The 22,760-nt window shown below is 45.7% G+C and overlaps 1 protein-coding gene across 12 annotated transcripts in view; it reads right to left on the reverse strand.

Annotated features, from left to right (window-relative positions):
• BCAS3 (BCAS3 microtubule associated cell migration factor) overlaps window positions 1-22,760 on the reverse strand; it is a 583,990-nt gene that overhangs the window by 78,050 nt on the left and 483,180 nt on the right. The window contains exon 23 of one of the 12 annotated variants that reach the window (XM_084823245.1): window positions 6,663-15,846. The exons of 10 other annotated variants lie outside the window; for them this stretch is intronic. In XM_084823245.1, coding sequence (XP_084679371.1) covers window positions 15,803-15,846 — 44 coding nt within the window. In that variant the 3' untranslated portion in view covers window positions 6,663-15,802. Of the gene's footprint in view, window positions 1-6,662; window positions 15,847-22,760 lie in introns of those variants that run through there. One more of the 12 variants, XM_084823246.1, reaches the window with a different exon arrangement.

Consider the following 22,760-nt stretch of genomic DNA (forward strand, 5'->3'; position numbering starts at 1 on the left):
CCTAAAGGAAATCAACCCTGAGTGCTCATTGGAAGGACAGATACTGAAGCTGAAGCTCCAATATTTTGGCCACCTAATGCGAAGAGAAAACTCCCTGGAAAAGACCCTGATGCTGGGAAAGACTGAAGGCAAAAGGAGAAGGGGACGGCAGAGGATGAGATGGCTAGATAGCATCACTGATGCAATGAATATGAACTTGAGCACGCTCCAGGAGAGAGCGCAGGACAGGAAGGCCTGGCATGCTATGGTCCATGGGGTCACGAAGAGTCGGACACGACTGAACGACTGAACAACAACAACTCCCCAGTCCTCCTCCTGACATGATAACTATGACATCATGCTGGTGGGAGCATGAAAAATGGTATGCCCCGTGCTGTGGTACAGTCCAGATTTCTACAGTCTTACCACCTCCTTCTCTGTGATTTGTGGACTAGCTGTACGCATATGATTCTTTTCTTGCAATCTCAACCAAATTCCTCCTCCATTTAAAATGTCGCACCTGGAACACATATTTTTGTTCCTCGTCATTTCTGCAGGAAGTTGTTGAGCATACAAACTATGCGAAGCCATAGGTCAGGTCGCAGAACATAGCGGGGCCAAGCGCAGCCGTGATTATCATGCAGACAGGAAAGAATGTACAATTCGCGTCTTGGGCCAAAAGAAATTACAGTTAACTTTTAACATCAGGGAACCGACTTCAAAAGAAAAAGCCAGCTGGATGCAGACTACAGCGAGGTGAAAACTGCTAACACCAGCACAGACTTGCAGGTGGCCGTGTTTGGCTGGAAACCACACTTCCACAATCCAGGGCTCTGTTCGGAAGGCAACGCCTGATGCAACGTAGCTATTTCGCTCATGGCGTGGAATGCTTTCGGTGGACCACACAGCGCGCCCATCCCAGGGCACGCAGGCTTTTGGATTTTGATGATGGCAAACATCAGACCCATCAGTAAAGCATTGTGGGAAGTGGGATACTACAGCACCGAGCCAATGGGAAAGCTGTAATAACTACTACAGGGCCAAATGTTCTCAGATGAGAACTTTCAGCTGAATCTGCATGTGTGTGGCAGGCTGTGTGTGTGTGAGGCCACATCTGAAAAAATGAGGAAAACTGTTTGTTTGTTTATTTACAGTATTTTTACCTTGCTCCTCAGCCAAAAAGAAAAAGAAAAAAGGCTTACAATCAGTAAAAAAAAAAAAAAGGCAGTCCCTGTCCACAGGCTCACAGTCTAAAAGATACATGACACACAAGGAAAAAGGGATGGGAAGGGAAGAGGAAAAAATTGTTTTCCCTCTTTCACATTTCCTTTGTTTGGCATTTCTCTGTTTCCCCTCTTTCACATTTTGGGGGCTGGGGGTGAATTTCAAAGGTGGGCGGGAGGACAGACAACAAAACTTGCTGGTGCTTTCTCCAGTTCCTTCCTGCAGCTGGCTACCATTTTGCTTCCCCCCAGAAAGCCCTGGAATCATGCTACATTCTGACATGCTCAGAATATTGCTTAAAAAAAAAAAAATCAAGTGTGCAAACAGTTTTATGCGTGCGTGTGGGTTGTGCCAACACACCAAGAAAGTGGAAGCTGTTGTAAAACATGGAAGGGCAGTGTGTATGTGGGGGAAGAGAGAACAAAAATAATATGCCAACTTTAAGCATGTCTGATCAACTTCTCCTCAAATATGTGTGTGATGTCTGCCTGCCTGCCTGCCTGCCTGCCTCTCTCTCTTCATATGTGTGTGGTTAGATCCAGATTTAGTAGTACTTAGTACAGACCCACTGAACTCAATGGGACTTAAGTTAGTCATGACTAACTCAACTCTCTTTTATTTCAGTGGGTCTGCTCTAAGCACAACTGAGTCTGAATCCAAACCATTAAAACTATTATTTTATCAGTCAAGGACATTATAGGATTGGAACTCCTCTTTGCCCTGAGCTGTTGTTACTGTGACATCATATTCAGAGAGAATACAAAAGGCATTATTGTCTAGCAAATAATTTATTAAGCCCTGCACAATTTATGATTGGCGAACGTTGGATAAAGGCAACTCTACTGATGCAAGGGGACCCGTTGATGAATGTCTGGCAGAAATTATAATGGTCAAACTTACACATTTTAAGAAATTATGGGATAAAAATAAGACATCAAAACTCCTGGAACACTTTTTTGTTATACTGAAACAGGGTAAAGACGTTTGAAAATGTTCAGCAAGACGTCTTGGGTAGCAATGGGAGAATCTCTTTGTTTTGTTTTCAATATAATGTTTGCATTTTTTCAAGCACAGATTTATTCCTTTTTGTTTCTGCATCAGTTTGCGATTTCAAAAGGCTGCATGAAATAATGTACGTGTTTTCATATGCACAAACGTGTGTACACATTTCTGTACACAGTGTCCTGTAATATACACTTTTTTTGCAAGGGGAACACAATCAATGCCCTTTTGTACACAATTTTCCGTAATCTACATATTTTTGGACCCATTTTGAATTGGATTTTTTTTTTTAAATTGAATCACAAAATTCAAAGAAGTGTGAAGTCCAACAACGGAAGGATAATTGCATTCCGGTTCATGAATTAGTTCCGGAATTGTCAATTAAGTTGGTTCATATTAAGATCTGAACCAAAGAATTTTGTCCCCATCCTCAGTCCTGGGTATTACCTGCAATTTTTTCTAGATGACATTGTTAACTTTTGGAGACTGGCATGAATTTCATTTCTTGCGTATACAGTAGGTCCTCTCCCTCTCTTGGACTATATTGGTGCATTGGAATATTCATTTTTTTAAAATGCAATTTTGTTTAAGCAATTCATGTTGTGTTTTATATGAATCTTTGGCATTCTGTAAGATATGAGCTAACAACAACAACAACAACAACAACAGAGCTTTGGCTACAGGGTGGAATAGAAATGTAATAAATACATAATAATTCAGAAAAGATGTTCTAGTTTTTTTAAATAAACCATTGGATTATTCATATTCATTTATTTTTAATGCAATTTTGTTTAAGTGTTTCATGGTGTGTTTTATATGAATCTTTCGCATTCTGTAAGATATGAGCAATAATAATAATAATAATAATAGCAGTAGCTTTAGCTACTGGTCGGTATAGAAATGTAATAAATAATTTTTTAGACAAACTACTGGATTAATGGAAAGTACATCAAGGGACCACTGAAGATCATTACGTTCAAGAACAATACCGTCTCCAAGTGTAACAGTCCATTTGCTTCGACTGGATGGAAAGGCCCTCAGCCAGTCAGGGCAGTCTTCCAATCTGCCGTGCCAAAGCAGGTACCTGAGCTTTCTGCCACATGCCCTCTTAGCTTGCAACTCACCATGATTCGACAGCTGGTGCCGGATTAGAGAACGGCAACCTTTGCGCAGGCAGACCCAGGAGGTCACCGAGATGCAAACCCCCATCGCATGTGTCAAGTATCAGTCACTGTCTGCCCTCACTGGTCCCCCCCGCCCTCCCCCCCGACACACAGAGTTCCCCACAGCCATGTCCTGCTGACACCTTGCGAAAGCGGCAGCGCCCCACCAATCAGGGTCCACTTAGGGCGCTCACTGTTAAATGCATAAAACTATTAAAGGCCTGCCCCTTCATGGATCACTGCCTTGTTGTGGCGAAGGGGCTTGCGTAACTCAGTGAAGCCATAAGCTATGCCGTGCAGGGCCACCCAAGACGGACAGGTCATGGCAGAGAGTTCTGACAAAATGTGGGCCACTGGAGAAGGAAATGGCAACCCACTCCAGTATTCTTGCCAAGAAAACCCCATGGAACGTATCACAAGGCTAAAAGATATGACGCCGGAAGATGAGCCCCTCAGGTCGGAAGGTGTCCAATATGCTACTGGGGAAGAGCAGAGGGTATTTCCAAGTAGCGCCAGAAAGAGTGAAGCGGCTGGGCCAAACCCGAAAGGACACTCAGCTGTGGATGTGTCTGGTGGTGAAAAGAAAATCCGATGCTGTAAAGAACAATATTGTTTAGGAACCTGGAATGTCAGATCAATGAATCAAGGTAAGCTGGAGGTGGTCAAACATGAGATGGCAAGATTGAACATCGACATCTTGGGAATCAGCGAACTAAAATGGACAGGCATGGGCGAATTTAATTCAGGTGACCATCATATCTACTACTGTGGGCAAGAATCCCTTAGAAGAAATGGAGTAGCACTCATAGTCAACAAAAGGGTGGGAAAAGCAGTACTGGGGTACAATCTTAAAAATGATAGAATGATCTCAGTACGAATCCAAGGCAAACCATTCAACATCACAGTAATTCAAGTCTATGCCCCAACCACTGAGGCCGAAGAAGCTGAGGTTGATCGGTTCTATGAAGACCTACAACACCTTCTAGAACTAACACCAAAAAAAGATGTCCTCTTCATCATAGGGGATTGGAATGCTAAAGTAGGAAGTCAAGAAATCACCGGGATAACAGGCAGGCATGGCCTTGGTGTACAAAATGAAGCAGGACAAAAGCTAATAGAGTTTTGCCAAGAGAACATGCTGATCATAGCAAACACTCTTTTCCAACAGCACAAGAGGCGACTCTACACATGGACCTCACCAGATGGTCAGTATCGAAATCAGATTGATTATGTCCTTTGCAGCCAAAGATGGAGAAGCTCCATACAGTCAGTAAAAACAAGACCTGGAGCTGACTGTGGCTCAGATCATGAGCTGCTTCTTGCAAAATTTCGGCTTAAATTGAAGAACGTCGGGAAAACCACTAAACCGTTCAGGTATGACCTAAATCATATCCCTGATGAATATACAGTGGAGGTGAGGAATAGATTTCAGGGATTAGACCTGATAGACAGAGTGCCTGAGGAACTATGGACGGAGGTCCGTAACATTGTTCAGGAGGCAGCAACGAAATCCGTCCCAAAGAAAAAGAAATGCAAGAAAGCCAAGTGGCTGTCTGATGAGGCTTTACAAGTAGCTGAGGAAAGAAGGGAAGCGAAAAGCAAGGGAGAAAGGGGAAGATATACCCAACTGAATGCAGAGTTCCAGAGAATAGCAAGGAGAGACAAGAAGGCCTTCTTAAATGAACAATGCAAAGAAATTGAGGAAAACAACAGAATGGGAAAGACTAGAGATCTCTTCAAGAAAATTGGAGATCTCAAGGGAACGTTTTGTGCAAAGATGGGCATGATAAAGGACAAAGAAGGCAGGGACCTAACAGAAGCAGATGAGATTAAGAAGAGGTGGCAAGAATACACAGAAGAACTATACAGGAAAGATCTGAATGTCCCTGATAGCCATGATAGTGCGGTCACTGAACTTGAGCCGGACATCCTAGAGAGTGAAGTCAAGTGGGCCTTAGGAAGCATTAGTAACAACAAAGCTAGCGGAGATGACAGTATTCCAGCTGAGCTATTTAAAATCCTAAAAGATGATGCTGTTAAAGTGCTGCATTCAATATGCCAGCAAATCTGGAACACTCAACAGTGGCCACAAGACTGGAAAAGGTCAGTTTACATTCCAATTCCAAAGAAGGGCAACGCCAAAGAGTGTTCAAACTACCGCACAATTGCACTCATTTCACATGCCAGCAAGGTGATGCTCAAAATCCTACAAGCTAGGCTTCAGCAGTATGCGAACCGAGAACTACCAGAAGTACAAGCTGGGTTTCGAAGAGGCAGAGGAACTAGAGATCAAATCGCCAACATTCGCTGCATCATGGAGAAAGCAAGAGAATTCCAGAAAAACGTCTATTTCTGCTTCATTGACTACGCTAAAGCCTTTGATTGTGTGGATCACAACAAACTGTGGCAAATTCTGAAAGAGATGGGAGTACCAGACCACCTTACCTGTCTCCTGAGAAACCTGTACGAGGATCAAGAAGCAGCAGTAAGAACCAGAGATGGGATAACCGATTGGTTCAAAATTGGGAAAGGAGTACGACAAGGCTGCATATTGTCACCCTGCTTATTTAACTTATATGCAGAGTACATCATGAGAAATGCCGGGTTGGATGAATCAGAGGTCGGAATTAAGATTGCCGGGAGAATTATCAACAACCTCCGATATGCAGACGATACCACCCTAATGGCAGAAAGCGAAGAGGATCTCAAGAGCCTCTTGTTGAGGGTGAAAGAGGAGAGTGCAAAAGCTGGTTTGAAACTCAACATTAAAAAAACGAAGATCATGGCATCTGGCCCTATCACCTCCTGGCATATAGAAGGGGAAGAAATGGAAGCAGTGACAGATTTTACTTTCTTGGGCTCCAAGATCACCGCAGACGGTGACTGTAGCCATGAAATTAAAAGACGCTTGCTCCTGGGGAGGAAAGCTATGGCCAACCTAGACAGCATAGTAAGAAGCAGAGACATCACCTTGCCGACAAAGGTCCGTCTAATCAAAGCTATGGTTTTCCCAGTAGTAATGTATGGCTGTGAGAGCTGGACTATAAGGAAGGCTGAGCGCCGAAGAATTGATGCTTTCGAACTGTGGTGCTGGAGAAGACTCTTACGAGTGCCCTGGACTGCAAGGAGGTCAAATCAGTCCATCCTAAAGGAAATCAACCCTGAGTGCTCATTGGAAGGACAGATAATGAAGCTGAAGCTCCAATATTTTGGCCACCTAATGCGAAGAGAAAACTCCCTGGAAAAGACCTTGATGCTGGGAAAGACTGAAGGCAAAAGGAGAAGGGGACGGCAGAGGATGAGATGGCTAGATAGCATCACGGATGCAATGAATATGAACTTGAGCACGCTCCGGGAGAGAGCGCAGGACAGGAAGGCCTGGCGTGCTATGGTCCATGGGGTCACGAAGAGTCGGACACGACTGAACGACTGAACAACAACATTAAAGGCCTGATAAAATATAAGGGTCTTGGCATATGGAAGGGGAAGAAATGGAAGCAGTGACAGATTTTATTTTCTTGGGCTCCGAGATCACCGCAGATGGTGACTGTAGCCATGAAATTAAAAGACGCATGCTCCTTGGGAGGAAAGCTATGGCAAACCTAGACAGCATAGTAAGAAGCAGAGACATCACCTTGCCACAAAGGTTCATATAATCAAAGCTATGGTTTTCCCAGTAGTAATGTATGGCTGTGAGAGCTGGACTATAAGGAAGGCCGAGCGCCGAAGAATTGATGCTTTCGAACTGTGGTGCTGGAGAAGACTCTTACGAGTCCCCTGGACTGCAAGGAGGTCAAATCAGTCCATCCTCAAGGAAATCAACCCTGACTGCTCATTGGAAGGTCAGATACTGAAGCTGAAGCTCCAATATTTTGGCCACCTAATGTGAAGAGAAAACTCCCTGGAAAAGACCCTGATGCTGGGAAAGACTGAAGGCAAAAGGAGAAGGGGACGGCAGAGGATGAGATGGCTAGATAGCATCACCGATGCAATGAATATGGACTTGAGCATGCTCCGGGAGAGAGCGGAGGAGAGGAAGGCCTGGCGTGCTATGGTCCATGGGGTCACGAAGAGTCGGACATGACTGAACAACTGAAAAACAACAAAATATAAGGGAGCATTTAAACGGTTAACTGGATACACCTCTTGAGCTGTGTGAATATTCTGCAGGGAACGCAAGTGCGTTTTAACACACTGACACTCTCCAAGCTGCCATTTCTATTAAAACCAATTGGAAGGGTACATCCAGCCTTCGAAGGGTTCAGGGAGGCTAAGATGGTGTCTTCCGGCCAAAGAAGTTAAGATGGCGTCTTCACACAGCACAGAATTACACTATGGAACTCAATTCCGCGAGATGTCGTTATGGCCACCAGTGTCAATGGCTTTAAAAGGGGATTGGACAAATGCATGAAGGATAAGACCATCAACAGCTACTTGTCCTGATGGCTATATGCTACCTCCTGTATCAGGGGCAGTATGCCTAGGTGCACCAGTTGCTGGGGGACATGGGCGGGAGTGTGCTGTTGCACTCATGTCCTACTGGGTTTCCCACAGGCAGCTGGGTGGCCACTGTGTGAACAAAATGCTGGAATAGATGGACGCTTAGTCTGATCCAGCAGGGCTTTTATGTTCTTATGGGATATAAAACTGGGCCTACAAAATTAATCGAATCTCAAGAACTCTGTAATTGAATAAAACTTCCACGCATTTGATGTTCAAAGAAATCCATGTATGTATACCGACAGGCCTGGAACTGAAACGGTGTTTGCACTTTTCAGGGCAAAGGACATTCGTTTGCCTCCACCTCCAAAATTTGCAATGTCTAGTTCCTTGCAATCCCCTAGTGCTCCCTCTCAGCGAAGACTGGCTCTCCACCAAGATTACAAACTATTCTTTTGGTCTCACAGCTTATCCTTGCGAAAAACCCAGACTAAACAAAAAAACAGTTGCTCCTGTGCTATTATCCCCCAAATGGTAGAGCAAAAGGAAAGAAGATTGATGAAAAACAACTGTGATTTTTCACAATGAGGCCTGCCCTGCCACCCCGCGAGGGTTTCAAAACTGTGCTCAGTCAAACCGGCATGTTCAGAAATGGCCCCAAGTCTGAAAACTGGCTACCAAACTGAAAGGGAGACGGGGGAATGGATGTTTCATCTGGTTAAGAAAGTGGATTATTGTTCAAAAAATGAGTACCATTACAAATACATGCTGTCACTATAATGGGTGAAGAGCATGAGGGGGGAGATTTGTGTACAGCAGGGGTGCTGAGCCTTAGGCCGATGGGTCAAATCCGGCATTTCGGCATTTCTGAACCCGCCCCCTTTTGCCTGTGGCACCGCCCATCAATGGAATGCAGCCCCCAAACATTTTTCTGAAATTGAATTTGGCCCTCAGACTGCAAGAGGCTCAACACCTCTTGTGTATGGGGCGCGTGAGCAGTGCCTGTTAAATCTATTTGTTACACTTTATCTCCCCACTTCCTGCATGGAGCTTTGGGTGGCATGCCTTGCTAGGCCTCGTTCTGTCCTCATAGCAACCCTAATCTAATAGGCGGGTTAGATGGAGAGACTGGGGCTGGCCCCAGAGCTGACCCATGAATTTCACGACTGTCAGGAGATGCCAGGACTCAAACTGGATCGGTGGGCAGCTGCCCCCTCTGGTGAGCCGCTGAACTGCAGGATGCAGCATCTACCTCTGCCAGCCTCCCTGAACCTGGTGCCTCGCAGATGACTTGGACTGCAACTCCCATCACCCCAGCCAGAAGCAAAGCATCTTCTGCCCTGCATGTAGAGCTAGCAGAACTTCTCCTCCTGGGCAGTGAAGTCTTCACCGGCTCTGGAGTGGCCCCGCCCATGTGGACCAGCCATTGGTTCTTCCTAGACAGGAAGGCCTACAAAGGGCTTTCTGTTTGGGCCGGGAACAGCAACCATCTTCCTGGCACTGGTGTACTTTGGCTCTTCCCTTCGGCCCTGCCTCCAGGCTTGGTCCTTTGGTTCTGACCCCATGGCCCAAATCCAGGTTCCTGGATCCCCTCTGACAGCTGCGTATGGCTCAACCGTGATGGTGCCTGACACCGGGTTTAGGACTTGGAAGAACGCACTGCATGGAGTACTCTGCTCAATCATGTACTTGGCTTTTCGCATGAGGAGTGCTCCAATCCGCATGGCAGGAGGGATCGCTTGCGCGGTGCAGAGTCGCCGACCCCGAGATGCTACGGGCCGTCAATCCACGAGCTGAGGGCAGCTAGGTTAATTACTGGCTTTCTCAGCGTCTGATCTTTGCATCAGTCCTTCGGTGTCATTTTTTATTGCTGGGGTTGTGCCTGGGCCGAGTTCAATTGAAAACATCATGGGCAGCGTCGCCACGTCTGCCCGGGGTGCTGGAGCTTTTCGGGGGCTGTCAAGGAGGTGAAACGAAAGGGGGGAGCACGCTTCGTGGCATCCGAAAAGATTCCAAGCTCTCAATTAACAGCAGCCCCCCACCCCCAATTGCTGCATTGGTCTCGAAGGTCACAGGAACTTAAATCGTTTTGTGTCTACACAAAGAAAACAAGATGAAACAAGACAATGCTCCAGCAAGCAGTCAAACAGCACCCTAACCTTTCTTTCAGAATCTTCATGGGTAAGCAAACAAAATCAGTGGATCCTGAACAGATAGGCACGAATGAAGGCCGTTAAATCGGAAAAGAAAGGGAGAGTATTTTGAGACTTCTAAATGACATCCAGATCTGGGGTGTGCTGAAGTTGTTACACTGTGAAATATTATCCTTCCCCTGAAAAAGTCCACGTTTCGGTGGGTGCATTTCCTCTCCCACCCTGACCAATCGCTCCCAAACAGCGGCTTGCAAAAGCGACAAACAGTCCCAAAGTTCACAATGTTGTGGCATTTTGGAGACCAAACCCAAGAATCCAATCGCTGTGTGTCAGAAAGCCATTCGGAGAAAGGAACTTGGAATAGGGAGCCTGAAATGCCATTTGTTGACGTATCTCACTTTCTAATAGGGTGGCCAGTTAAAGAATGCCAAAAAAGAAGAAATGCACCACCAAAAAAGAGGACAAGAGAGGGCAGTGAAATGCATAAGATTCACATACATGAATTTATATTTATAGATAAAAATTTAGAAAGAATTATTATAATTTAAATAGAAATATAGTCCATCTCAACATACTGTGGAAGACTATGACCAGGTGACCTATGTGTTCAGTCTGCTGTCCGGCTGTTAACTGTGGGTGGTCAAGAAGTCTTATGTAGCTTTAAACCAGAATTGGGCAGGACAGCCCTTTTCAAAGAGAGGACACCTGCGAATAGGGGACTGTGTTTTGTAAAAGAGGACACATGACCTCCTACGGCCTAGTGGGATCTCTTTGTCGCTGAGAGTCATCTTATCTGGGACGGAGTAACTTCTACCAACTTTGGTTGGTGGCCCAGCTACGCCCCTATCTGGAGAGGGATAACCTGGCTGCAGTTGCCCACACTCTGGTAACCTCCAAGTTAGATTACTGCAATGTGCTCTACGTGGGGCTGCCTTTGAAGACGGTTCAGAAGCTGCAGCTCTTGCAAAATGCAGCGGCCAGAGTGATAACAGGGACCAGAAGGTCCAAACGTATAACGCTAACTCTGGCCTGCTTGCACTGGCTGCCTGTATGTTTCCAAGCCAAATCCACAGGGCTGTTTTTGTCCTATAAAGCTCGGGACCGCAATACCTCACACAGCACCTCTCCCGACATGATCCTACTTGTACACTATGCTTAGCATCTAAGGTCCTCCTCTGGGCACCTCCTCTAAGGGAGGCTCAGAAGGTGGCACAAGGGAGAGGGCCTTCTTGGTGGTGGCCCCCCAATTGTGGAATAATCTTGCCGATGAGACCTGCCTGGTGCCAACACTGTTATCTTTTTGAGCCCGGTTAAGACCTTTCTGTTTTCTCAGGCATTTGGAAGCATATTTAATCAGGTCTTGCATTCATTTATGGTTGATTGCTTAAAGATGTTTTTAGAGATATGTTGTCTCTGTGTGTGTTTTTATGCAAATGGTTCTTAAACTTTGTTTACTGTATTTTTAATGGTTTTTGGTCTTTATAAACTGCCCAGAGAGCTTTGGCTATGGGGTGGTATAGAAATGTAAATAATGATGATATTATTATTATTATTATTATTATTATTATTATTATTATTATTATTATTATATCTGGTTGCAATGTAGCCCTGTGATATTGTTCTTGATTTATTATTTTATTTATTTAATAGATTTATAATATACCACTGAACATATTCAGAAATATCTCTAAGTGATTCACAAAATACATAAAATACATAAAAATAGCCAAACATTAATATAAATAAATTAAAAACAAATAAAACACCGTAATTACAAACAAACAGACTGAGCAGCACACTCACTCAGGGAAGGCCTGGGTTAAAAATCTGTCTTTAATTGGTACCTAAAGCATGACAGAGTTGGCACTTCCTGAATACTAGCAGGAAGAACATTCTAGAAATTGGGTGCCACCACGAGGAAGGCCCTCTCAGAGGACTGGGTTACAGAGCTGACGGGGCCAGGGAACATGAGAACATGCAATTCTGGGCATGCCAATCGCTCAAGGCCATCGACAATTTTATTTATATTACTGTCGTTGTTATTATCATTGTTATTCTTTTTATTATTCGACGACTACTGCTACACTTGTATCCTGCCTTTTTTTCCTTCAAGGAATCCAAGGCAGCTTACTCGATGCTCCTTCTCTCCATTTTATCCTCACAACAACCCTGTGAGGGAGGTTAGGCTGAGAGCCAGGGACTGGCCCAAAGCCACCCAGAGAGCTTCATGGCTGAGTGGGGACTAGAACCCAGGTCTCCTGAATCCCAGTCCAACCCTCTAACCGCTATCCCACACTGCTCTCCAGTCTGACTGGAAGCCAGATGGCTGTGCGGTAAAGCGCTAATATTGGGCTGGCTCTTCCACCGCCCCCCCTCTGCTGCCAGTTTCAGTGCATGCCCTTGCAGAAGTGAGGCAGGGCAGAAGGTCCCTCCGGGTTTTCCTGAAAACTAAGGACAATTTGTGCCATAAATCAAGAGGGAGGACTAGGTGTAAAAGTCTCTCTCTCTCTCTCTCTGTCTGACACACACATCAGCTTCTGTTTGGCTCTTAAAACTCTTTCAGCCACGCAAGCATATCCCATTTTAGAGCTGCCAGGTTCTTGAGGAGCCCCGCTGTCCTGTTTTGACATCTCTTTCTTATGGTTTCATATCCAACCAATGGTGCAGCTAGGTCATTCTGGACTATGGGTGTGCAACGCCACCCCCCAAAATTGTAAATGTGGCTTCCAGAGTGGCCATTTCGAAGCCTTTGGAACACCGAACACCCTTTTGGCGTGGCATAGCCACTCCAGGCGCCGTTTTCATTTTTTTTGGCACCATAGGTGTAGGACTACAAGGTGTAGGGCTTTTTTTCTGTCTTAACATGCATAGGATTGTAGGACTTTTTCTGTCTAAACATGCATCAGATTGCATCCTAAGAAATAATAATAATAACAACAACAATAATAATGATAATAATGTATGATGAAGATGATGAAGGGATTCTTCCAGAGATGGCTTGAGCTCACCTCCATGTGAAAATACAGAGCATGCAATTCATGCCTTGACATTTGCAATATTAAAACTGGCTTCCATTTCTCCCTGCCCTGTGAACCTTCCTCCTTCAAAGCTTCTCCTTCACGGGGGGGGGGGGGGGCTTTTTAAAGGGAAAGGTGGAGGTGAAAATTGTAAGCAAGCCCATCTCTCCATTGGAAAATCATGAACTCCAACAACACTGGTAATTCATGGCTGACATCCCCCTCCCCTTCCCGGGCCTGACCTCTTTCTTCTTTGGAATCCTTGAATTTCTTAATTACACATTTCCAAATTATCATCAACAGAAAGGCAGAAAACAGGAGTTTCAAAAGCTGATGCATAAATGCAAGCAACACATTTCAAGGAAACATTTGAACTTTTCCATCTTCTTCCCCCGCACACCCTTTGTGCCTATCACACTTCTGAGTAATGGATGGCCGAGAATTAATGGCTAGGAGACACGTGATCAGCAGGATTGTATATATAAGGTTTCAGTTTATAACCATCAAGCTGCCAATTCATCAGGATTTGTACTACTTTTGATTCTTTGGCCATTAGTCACATCCAAAAGGAAATAAAATAAAAAATGTAAAAATCGTAGCAGCATTAGCAAGCAAGCTTGCAAAATACACACGCGCCCCATATGCTCCTGTCGGCTCTATTTTCAAGGGCATTCTTGATTTTATTTTTCCAGATATTTCGTCAAACACTGTACCTGTTTTGTGATTGGGGGAGACACCAGGGAGGCCTTAATTTTTTTATTTAACGTTCACGAGCTTTAGCCCCACGTTTAAGATCCTTCTCCTGGATTTCTAGATATTCAATATCTGAGCAGAGGATGGATGCAACTTGACTCTATATACTAAACAAGGATATTGTAAAGTAATTGTAGAAAAGGTGCCCAAAAGGAGCAACCAAAATGATCAAGGGGCAACTGCTCTATGAGGGAAGGTTACAACACCTGGGACTGTTTAGCTTGGAAAAAAGGCGAGTGAGGGGAGACATGATAGAGGTGTACAAAACTATGCCTGGTGTGGAGAAAGTGGATAGGGAGACATTTTTCTCCCTCTCTCATAACACTAGAACCCAACGGGGGCATCTCTTGAAGCTGATTGGTGGGAGATTCAGGATAGATAAAACCAAGTGTGTAGTTAAACCATGGAATTTGCAACCACAAGATGTAGTGATGGCCACCAATGTGGATGGCTTTAAAAAGGGGTTAGACAAATTCCTGGAGAAGACTCTCAATGGCTACTAGTCCTGATGGCTACATGCCACCTCCAGTCTCAGGACGCCTATGTACACCAGTTGCTGGGGAACATGGGCAGGAGCGTGCTATCGTGTCCTACTTGTGGGTTTCCTGGGGGAAGCTGGCTGGCCACTGTGTGAACAGAATGCTGGACTAGAGGGGCCTTGGTCTGACCCAGCACGGCTCTTCTTATGTTGTTATGGCTTTAGGACACATGTACCGAAACGCCCATGCATAGACAGAAAATGTCAGTGTGCAACTTCCCTTACATCTCTCCATAAGTGTCTATTCATCGGAACGTAAGAAAAGCCCTGCTGGGTCAGACCAATGGTCCATCAATGTCCAGAACCCTAGTTCCATGCAGGGGCCAACCAGACTCTTCTAGAAAGCCCCTGAGCAGGGCACAAGGACATGCCTAATGGGATCTGTGATCCTAATGGGATCCATCTGCCATGGACCCATGCAATTTGCCAGAACTCTAAAGGAGCTATCCAAGGTGCTGAACCCACCCACCCCCAAATAGGTCCAGCACCTTGGATAGCTCCTTTAGAGCTCTGGTCTGTTCTGACTTAAACTTGGTGCGGAATCACAGCCCCACCAAAACTGGAGCCACCAGCCTCCACTGCATGCTTGCTGGGAGTTAAGCGAGTCCAACACATTTGGAAAATGCCACTTTGGGGAAGGTCCCCATCCCTCCTCTCCATATGGTTCAGGAGGCAGAACATGTGAAATGCCTTCTGAAAATGTACTCATTCACACAAGCTTTCCCTGGCTTATAATTGACCATCACGATGCTGCTCTGTTTTACTGCTACTTTTAATTGATTTTTGTAAACTTACCTTTGTTGTTGTAAGCTGAAGTTTGTCAGTGGTGTGTTGTATTATATATGTATTTCTAACCACAATTTTTGATATCTTTCTATGTCATTGGCTTAGGGACTTTTATTATAGGAAGTGGTATACAAGTATTACTGATAAAGAAACAAATCATGAAGAAGCATTTCAAAGTCTCTCTGAAAGCAGTTGATTTATTTATTTGTTGCATTTACATCCCATCTTTTCCTCCAAGGAGCCTCCAATGCTCCTCCTCCACTCCATTTTATCCTCCCAACAGCCCTGTGACGTAGGTTAGGCTGAGAGTCAGTGAGGGTGTTTGCACAACATGCTAATCCACACTCAGTGGTTGAGTGTGGGTTGTTTGTTGAACCGTGGGTTAGCGTGTTGTCTGAACCCAGGAGATTTTCTGCAGTGCGGCTTGTTCACCACCCTGAACAACCCAACAACAAACCATGGGTTCCCAAGGTGGCTTGCTTGAGAAAAATAAGCCACACTGCATGGTTAACAAGCTGTCCTGTGGAAAATGTCCTGGGTTTCAGACAACACGCTAACCCACGGTTCAGCAAACAACCCACGGCTCAACATCGACCCACACTCAACCAGTGAGTGAGGGTTAGTGTGCTGTGCGAACCCAATCAGTGACTGGCTCAAAGTCACCCAGAAAGATTCGTGGCCAAGTGGAGACTTGATCTTCCCCATCTCAGTCCAACACTCTTACCATTAGACCACGCTGGCTCTCATTTAGACCTCTGACAAGAGCAATCTGCTCCTCCCCAGGCAGCCAGCTGGGTGGGGAAGAAGATGAAGGGAAGGAGAGAAGGGTGTGACAGAGAGAGAGGGGTGGGGGGAAAGAGAGAGAGAGAGAGAGAGAGAGAGATTGTCTCATCCACTTTGGGCTCTGGCCCTATCCGCTCTGGCTTCAGCCCTACCCACTGACAGAATGTGGCCACCAACAGATTGTCCCTGAGGGAACGATGCCCTCTACAGAAAAAAAGATTCCCCACCCATTTTACAACAACCCTGTAAGGTAGATCGATATTATTATCATCCCCATCCTGCATGGGGGAAGGGGGCTTGGAGCTGAGAGGTGACTTGAGGACTGAGGTCACCAGCAGAGTTGATGGAAGATTTGAAATGGGAACTTCCTAGCTCACCACTGACACCCTTAGGTTCCTCACCCCATCAGCTCAGGCTTCTAGAAACAGCGGTGAGTCATTTTGTTAACTCTTATCAGGAGGAAAATGTCAGATTTATGGCCACTTGAGGCGGAGGAACCAATGCTCACTCTGTGCCAACCACTGGCATGGTCTAAATCGAGTGCCGAAAAATGGGCGGGTGATGCTTGTTACAGTTTCCATCCGGACCACAAACGCTCCATTGTGACTCGTTTGCCTTAAGACAGAAAGGGACGAGGAAGGAAGGAAGGAAGGAACAAGGGCCTTTGAAAAGACAAATTTACTCGCTGGACAGTAAATGAGGATATTTTGAGCTTTTCAACTGATAACGTGACAGGAGGGGAAAGCTTGTAAAAAGTTCCCGGGGGAATTAAAAGATGCCTGACCTAGGATTAGAACGCGGGGGTGCCTGGAGACCCGAGGACACCACTGTAAGGCACATTGCAAAGCGGCCCCTGTGAATGAGATTCTTTCATTCTGGTTAACCACGGTATGAATTTATGGTACATTTATGTAAAGATGACCCAGTAATAATCAACAGGAGAGGAAGTATTGTTCATTGGGCAAAGTTGGGTGCATGTCTTCTCATCACCGACAGGGGCCTTGTGGTCAGCAATGATACAAAGCGATGGCAGAAGCGGCCCTCACCAGTTGCAAGGGAGTCATTAGGTTAGTCAGTTAGGCTGAATTTGGCCCACGGGCCTAAACTTTGAAAGCCCTCCACTTGACCAATGATGGACAGGGCCCAAGCATCATTTTTAGAGGCTGGCACAAATTTGTAACCCAGGCTTGCTCCTGCACATAGCGCGATCGTATCCCATTCATACTCTCTCAGGACTTGTAATTATATCAGGAAACGGTAGTCTGGGATGTGTGCGCAATAGAATTTACTCAATTTCTGGGTCTGTAAATCCAACCAGCAGCACTGGCTCCCACTGTTCTTGGGATCAATGTCTCTGATTCTCGCGGCGCTTTGCCCCAGCTGTCCCTCCTACAAAAGGAACTCTGAGACAGTTAGTTCTTAAGACAGCCTCTCCTATAGGAAGCATAAACCTGCCTCTCAAATGACAGGTCCGACTTTAAAGCACAATATCTGTTCTGTTGGACCACTGTTCAGAATGTTCTTACATTCTGCTTCAACACTGCTTTTGATTGGCTCCAGCAAATCTCACAATATCCACGCAGTAGGTACATAGATACAAAGGAATCTATTTCTATAAATATCTACAAGCATGAATTTTGCCTCATTTTTTCCTCCCTCATGGCAATGGGATTGTTGCTTGTGACCCAGTAAAGTGTACCCCCCCTCAGCCAGGGACATCCTGTGATGTCACATCAGTGCAGACAATAATGAGGGGAAACTGTCCTTAATTTTCTTAAAATACTGCCATATTATAACTCACCCTGTGCCTATGCATAAGGATGCGCTAGAAATCTCTGTCTCACTCTCCAAAAGGAAAGAGCCAGCGTGGTGTAGCAGTTAGAGTGTTGCACTGGGACTCAGGAGATCCGGGTTCTAGTCCCTATGCAGTCATGAAGCTCACTGGGTGACTTTGGGCCATTCACTGACTCTCAGCCTAACCTACCCTGTAGGGTTACAAGCTGCTTTGGGTTCCCTGCAAGATGAAAAAAGGCAGGATATAAATGTAGTAGTAGTACTAATAATAATAAATGTCCTGTTTGCCCATTTTTAAATGTAGTCAAGGTATATAAATGTATTAAATAAAAAAAACTGGTTCTCTGAAGGTAGTGCTGAGCTACAGTGTCTCACTTCAGCCCATTTCAGTCTTGGGTGGTGAAACAGGTGAGGGGCATTTTCACAGTTTGGGAAGGGACAGAAATCAGGGGTCATCATTTTTTCTCTTTCAATAAACCCTGGCAGCCATGCTATGTAGTGTCATTCCAGGGGCTTTGGGCCAAGAAAAAATGGCCTGAATAGCTAGGAACAACTTGAAGGAACTCAATCTTCACCTGTGAAATTTCCCAGGGAGGTCCCCTCACCCCCCGCAAGAGCCTCACAATCTCAGCCAAGTTCAGCTTGATCTGAAATGAACTTCTGTCCGACAGACAAAGTCAAACAGTAGATGGAAAAGAAACACTGAAGCACTTTCGCCAGTCCCCCAATAGGGTAGCTTTTCCAGTTCATAAAAAGCACAATAACTAGAACACAAGGGTGTTTTTTCCCCCCTGAAGGTAGCTGGGGGGAACCCCCCCCAAAGAATCATAAATAATGCACTGCAATAAAGAAGGTTACGGTTTTTGTTATTAGAGACGTTCATTGTATAAATCTGTTTAATAAGCGTAGCAGGAATCGCTGATCGAAAACAGACCACTGATGGCGTTATACATCAGTGAGCTGGGCACATTCCTTTCCTGCCAAATAATACTTTTCAGCAATACTGTTCAGAAAGCGAGTGCCGTTTCATCATTCAAAGGGCGACCAACAGCCAGGAAAGAAAAGGGGGCGGGGAAAAAAACTAAGCCAAAGAGGCACCTTTGAAGACGACACAATTTCAGCCAGCTGTAGCAGCACTGGCAATCCTGCCGAGCAGAAAAGTTCTTGAAATTGCTTCATTGGGAGCGTTCCCAGTAATTACTACCATCCTTCTCTGATTCATCCGGGTTGATGAGTGTCCATGTAACACTCTTGTTTTAAAAGCTCAATTGCCCAAGTCGCGCGGGTAATTTTGGGAATGCTCTCCTGTCTGTTTCCTCTTCAGATTTTCACGCGCAAAGTATGCGGCAACTCTGTGCACCGCAATGACGATACCTTGTTGTGAAACGGCCTCAAGGTCACAGGGACGGGACCTGAGATGCTCATCTTGCTACAGTGCTATTTCTCATTTCTGCGGGGCATTTTGGGAGTGTCCCGTCTTCAAGCAAAGAAAGGAGAACATTAGACCTCTGTGAGAGTGAATGAGAGAGAGAGAGACAGAGACAGTATAAAGCAGGGGTGTTGAACCTCTTTTAGCCTGAGGGTCAAATTTAATTTTGGATAAGCACTTGGAGGCCATATTCGGGGGGGGGGAGAGACTGAAGCAAAAGGGGGCAGGACCAAAAATACAAGCATATTTTAGCTTAAAGCTTTTACTATCATTGACTACGTCAGGGATGAGTCTAAGCGCCTTGAGATGTCCGACTGCTCCGGTTCTGAATCAGAGTTGGAGCAGTAGCTAGATCAGAGGCCGGGGAAGAGACCCTCCCTAGTGAGCCAAAACGCTGGAAGAGAGTCCTCTCGAGACCGATGGATGGCCCAGGCTGAGTCCCTGCCCCCTCCCTCCACCATGGGAATGCAGGTTTCCGAGGAGGAGGAGGAGGAGGAAGAGGGGAGTGACTTGAGAGGCGCTAAGGCATGATGCAAAGCAAAGCGGGAAAAGTTAGGGGCAGGGCTCAGATGCTCTGCCCAGTTAGCCACTCTTGGAAGCCAACATAGGAGGGAGCCACCCTAAGGGAGGGGCATCACTGCGAAGCTAGCTTGGCCAGGAGGTTCATACCCCAAACAGCCAGCAACTTTCTTCCCTCTGCTTAGAGATCGTTGATCAGTTGTTTAGAGCCTGGTGTCAGCTTGACAATTTTACTTGAATCTGCATTTGTAGAGAGACTAGTCCCTAGCAATATAAAGTCGTATTAGCCTGAAGCTTTGTCTATGTGTTTGTGTTGATTGTGTCTTTGTGTTGATTGTGCAGGGAAAGGATGATTCAATCCTGGCAGACTAAGCCTTAGGAGAAGCATTTCAACCGTTTAGACCTGCAAAATCCAGGGAACCACCAAACTACTGGTGGTTAGAAGAAAAGGTGAGGCCAGCATATGCAGGCCTTTGCCTTTGGCCTGACCCACCACTGAAATGTGGCCCCCGAGCGCTTCTCTGAAACTGACTCAGGCCCTCAGACGGAAAGAGATTCTATGCCCCTGCTGTGGTCTCACACCCTAAATGCCCCCAAGACAGACAGATGAGGTGAGGCCCAGCCTTAGGCCCAGCCTTAGGCTGAAGCTAAAGCCTTTTGAGGCTTTTGAAGCCTCAAAAGGTCAGCCATAGAATAAGCATGCATTCTTTTGTTATCATCTGAAATAAGTGTCACCCAAGAGGTTTCTGCCTGTGCGTTAAACGAACGAGCGCTTTCAAAAGGGTCCCCTCAAGCGGTCAACCCCTTCCTGAGGAATGTTGTCCCAAGACGAGTGGAACCCACCGCTCTTGACTCAACAGGGTGAAGAAAGGACCTGTACTCAAAGCAGCCCTCGTGGAACATGGGAAACACAGCAGCAGTAGCAGCAAGAGACAAGCGCGCCGGCTGTAAGTAAACACGGCGAGCCGACGACGTGTCAGATATACGAGTCGTTTTCTTTATCGGCCAGTGTTTGCCGACAGGGAAACTGCCGCCACTGCCTCCCACCCGGTCAAAGCTTTGTCTTATTTCTCATGACGATGTACATCGGTCTGATTTGCTTAGGTAAATTCAATGAATCCTCCCTGCACCCTCCCAAACTACATCGCTGATCCGTCTTGCCTGGAAAATCACAGTGTGAAAAAGCAACACCAAAGAGAATGGAAGATGGAAAGACCTGTAGGAGGGTGTTTTTATAAGGAACACCCAGTTGGTAAAAAAAAGGAGGAGTCTGAATGACAGAAAAGGGCACTTCCAAACAGGGCCGAAATGCGGATACTGCTATTTACGGCTTGTTCAGCTATGACAGGATGCTGCGCACTGTTTGACAGGGCATGGCTGCTAGAGTGAATACTGAACATATTTGCAAATATTTGCATGCACAAATTCGAGTGTGCACGATGGGGAACTGGAGCGAAGGACTTGTGTTTTTTTAAACTTGAAAAAGTATTTACGTGCATATTTTCCCAAATGTATGCATCAATTGTGCATGTCTTTGAAATGTGCACATCCTTCTCCCATTGATTACAGCATATTTGTACACTTTAATCAAAAGTACGCACTTTTTCATGTACATTTTTCAAACATATGCATGCTTTCAAATGCATTGTTTTGATCTGCAAATCCCATTGGAAGCGCAGAAATGTATGGACTTCAACCTCAGACTCTGAGTCTGTGTTCAATCCAGAATGTACAAACTGGGTAAAACCCTGACCAAAAATGAACTGAAACGGTCTAATCACTCCAAAGCAATACTGCCCCTGCTCATGAGACCACAGGTTGTCTGATCTGTGTTCATCAAAAACAGAGTTATTGATTGGATTGATTATTCTACATGAGGGTTGTCTGTTGTTTGAAAATCTGGCCTCTTTGGGGCCTGATGGGATCCCCACTGCCCACCTGGCTTGGCTTGCATTTGCAAGCTCACCTGTACATTTTTCCTGAAATTCAGGAATTTTTCTCAGAGGTTTCTTTTTTTAAAAGGAATTTGCTCAAATTGTGGCTGCAATTTGCACAAATTTCTATTTACACAAAAAACAGAAAATCCACAAGCCACCTTCACCCCACCCCGGATGGTTTCCTCCAGCATCCCTATTCAACACATTAAACTGTACCTTGCAACCCATCCCAAAGGTTTTCATTTTGTCAGCGGTTACAGCCCTTCTGCCAAGGAGCTTAGAGTGATCGATCTCCTCCCCCTCCCTCTTTCTCCTCACAACAACCCTGTGAGGTCGATTAGATCAATGGCATCGAGAACACTTGATGTCTGAGCAGGGATCTGAACCTTGATCTCCCCAGTCCTAACCTGACAGCACACCTCAGCACACCACATGGACTTTCTGTAAAAATCTGTGTAATACAAATTTCCTCAACCTGGTGCCCTCCATATGTCTTGGGATGCAATTCCCATCATTCCCCACCAACAGCTGAGGATGATGGGACTTGTAGTTCAGCATATCTGGAGGGTGCCAGTTTGGGAAAGGCTGGTGTAATGTCGTTAGGTTGAGTGACACAGTTGGAATCACCACACCTGCGTGTGAATTATTTACCCTTCACGCCACAAAGGACTCCGTTTCCAAAGTGTCGACTTCGCACCAAAGCTGACAAGCACCACTGGAGGCAAGCATGATGCTGCACGAGAGGAAAATGATGTGTAAGTCACAGGTCGGACTCGGGAACAAGCCCCCCCCGTCTCACAGGATTGTCTGTTTGTTGTCGGCATTGCACTTGATCAAGGTCAACCCCCCCTTTTTTTTTAAAACCCTTTAGGTTCTCAGTCTTGTGAAATGAACTGGTTATGCATTTGTCAGTTTAATCTGTGGATTGCCTTCTCACATAAGAACCCGCTGTGGCATACTGGAGGAACAAGCGGCGTTTGCTTCTCGGAATGAAACACCCAGATCAGTGGGAACAAAGCAGGGAGAATTCGCCGCCCCGTCGCCTATGTCCCGTTCACACGTCCAGTAGTCTATCAAGCTCTTGGGTCCAGTCCAGACAAGCAACAGCTCACGTGGGGAAATTGTTCCCGCACTGTCTGCAACACTTTAGACTGCAGGGGGTGGGATGAGGAACTTTACATGACTGAAAGTTCCACTCCTGAAAAAAAACACCTCCCTACTATAACAAGGGGAAGGCTCCTGA

Source organism: Heloderma suspectum, chromosome 16 (genome assembly GCF_057233095.1).
Source record: "Heloderma suspectum isolate Gila_16-S chromosome 16, 16-S_ref, whole genome shotgun sequence".
In the NCBI taxonomy this organism is placed as follows: domain Eukaryota; kingdom Metazoa; phylum Chordata; class Lepidosauria; order Squamata; family Helodermatidae; genus Heloderma; species Heloderma suspectum.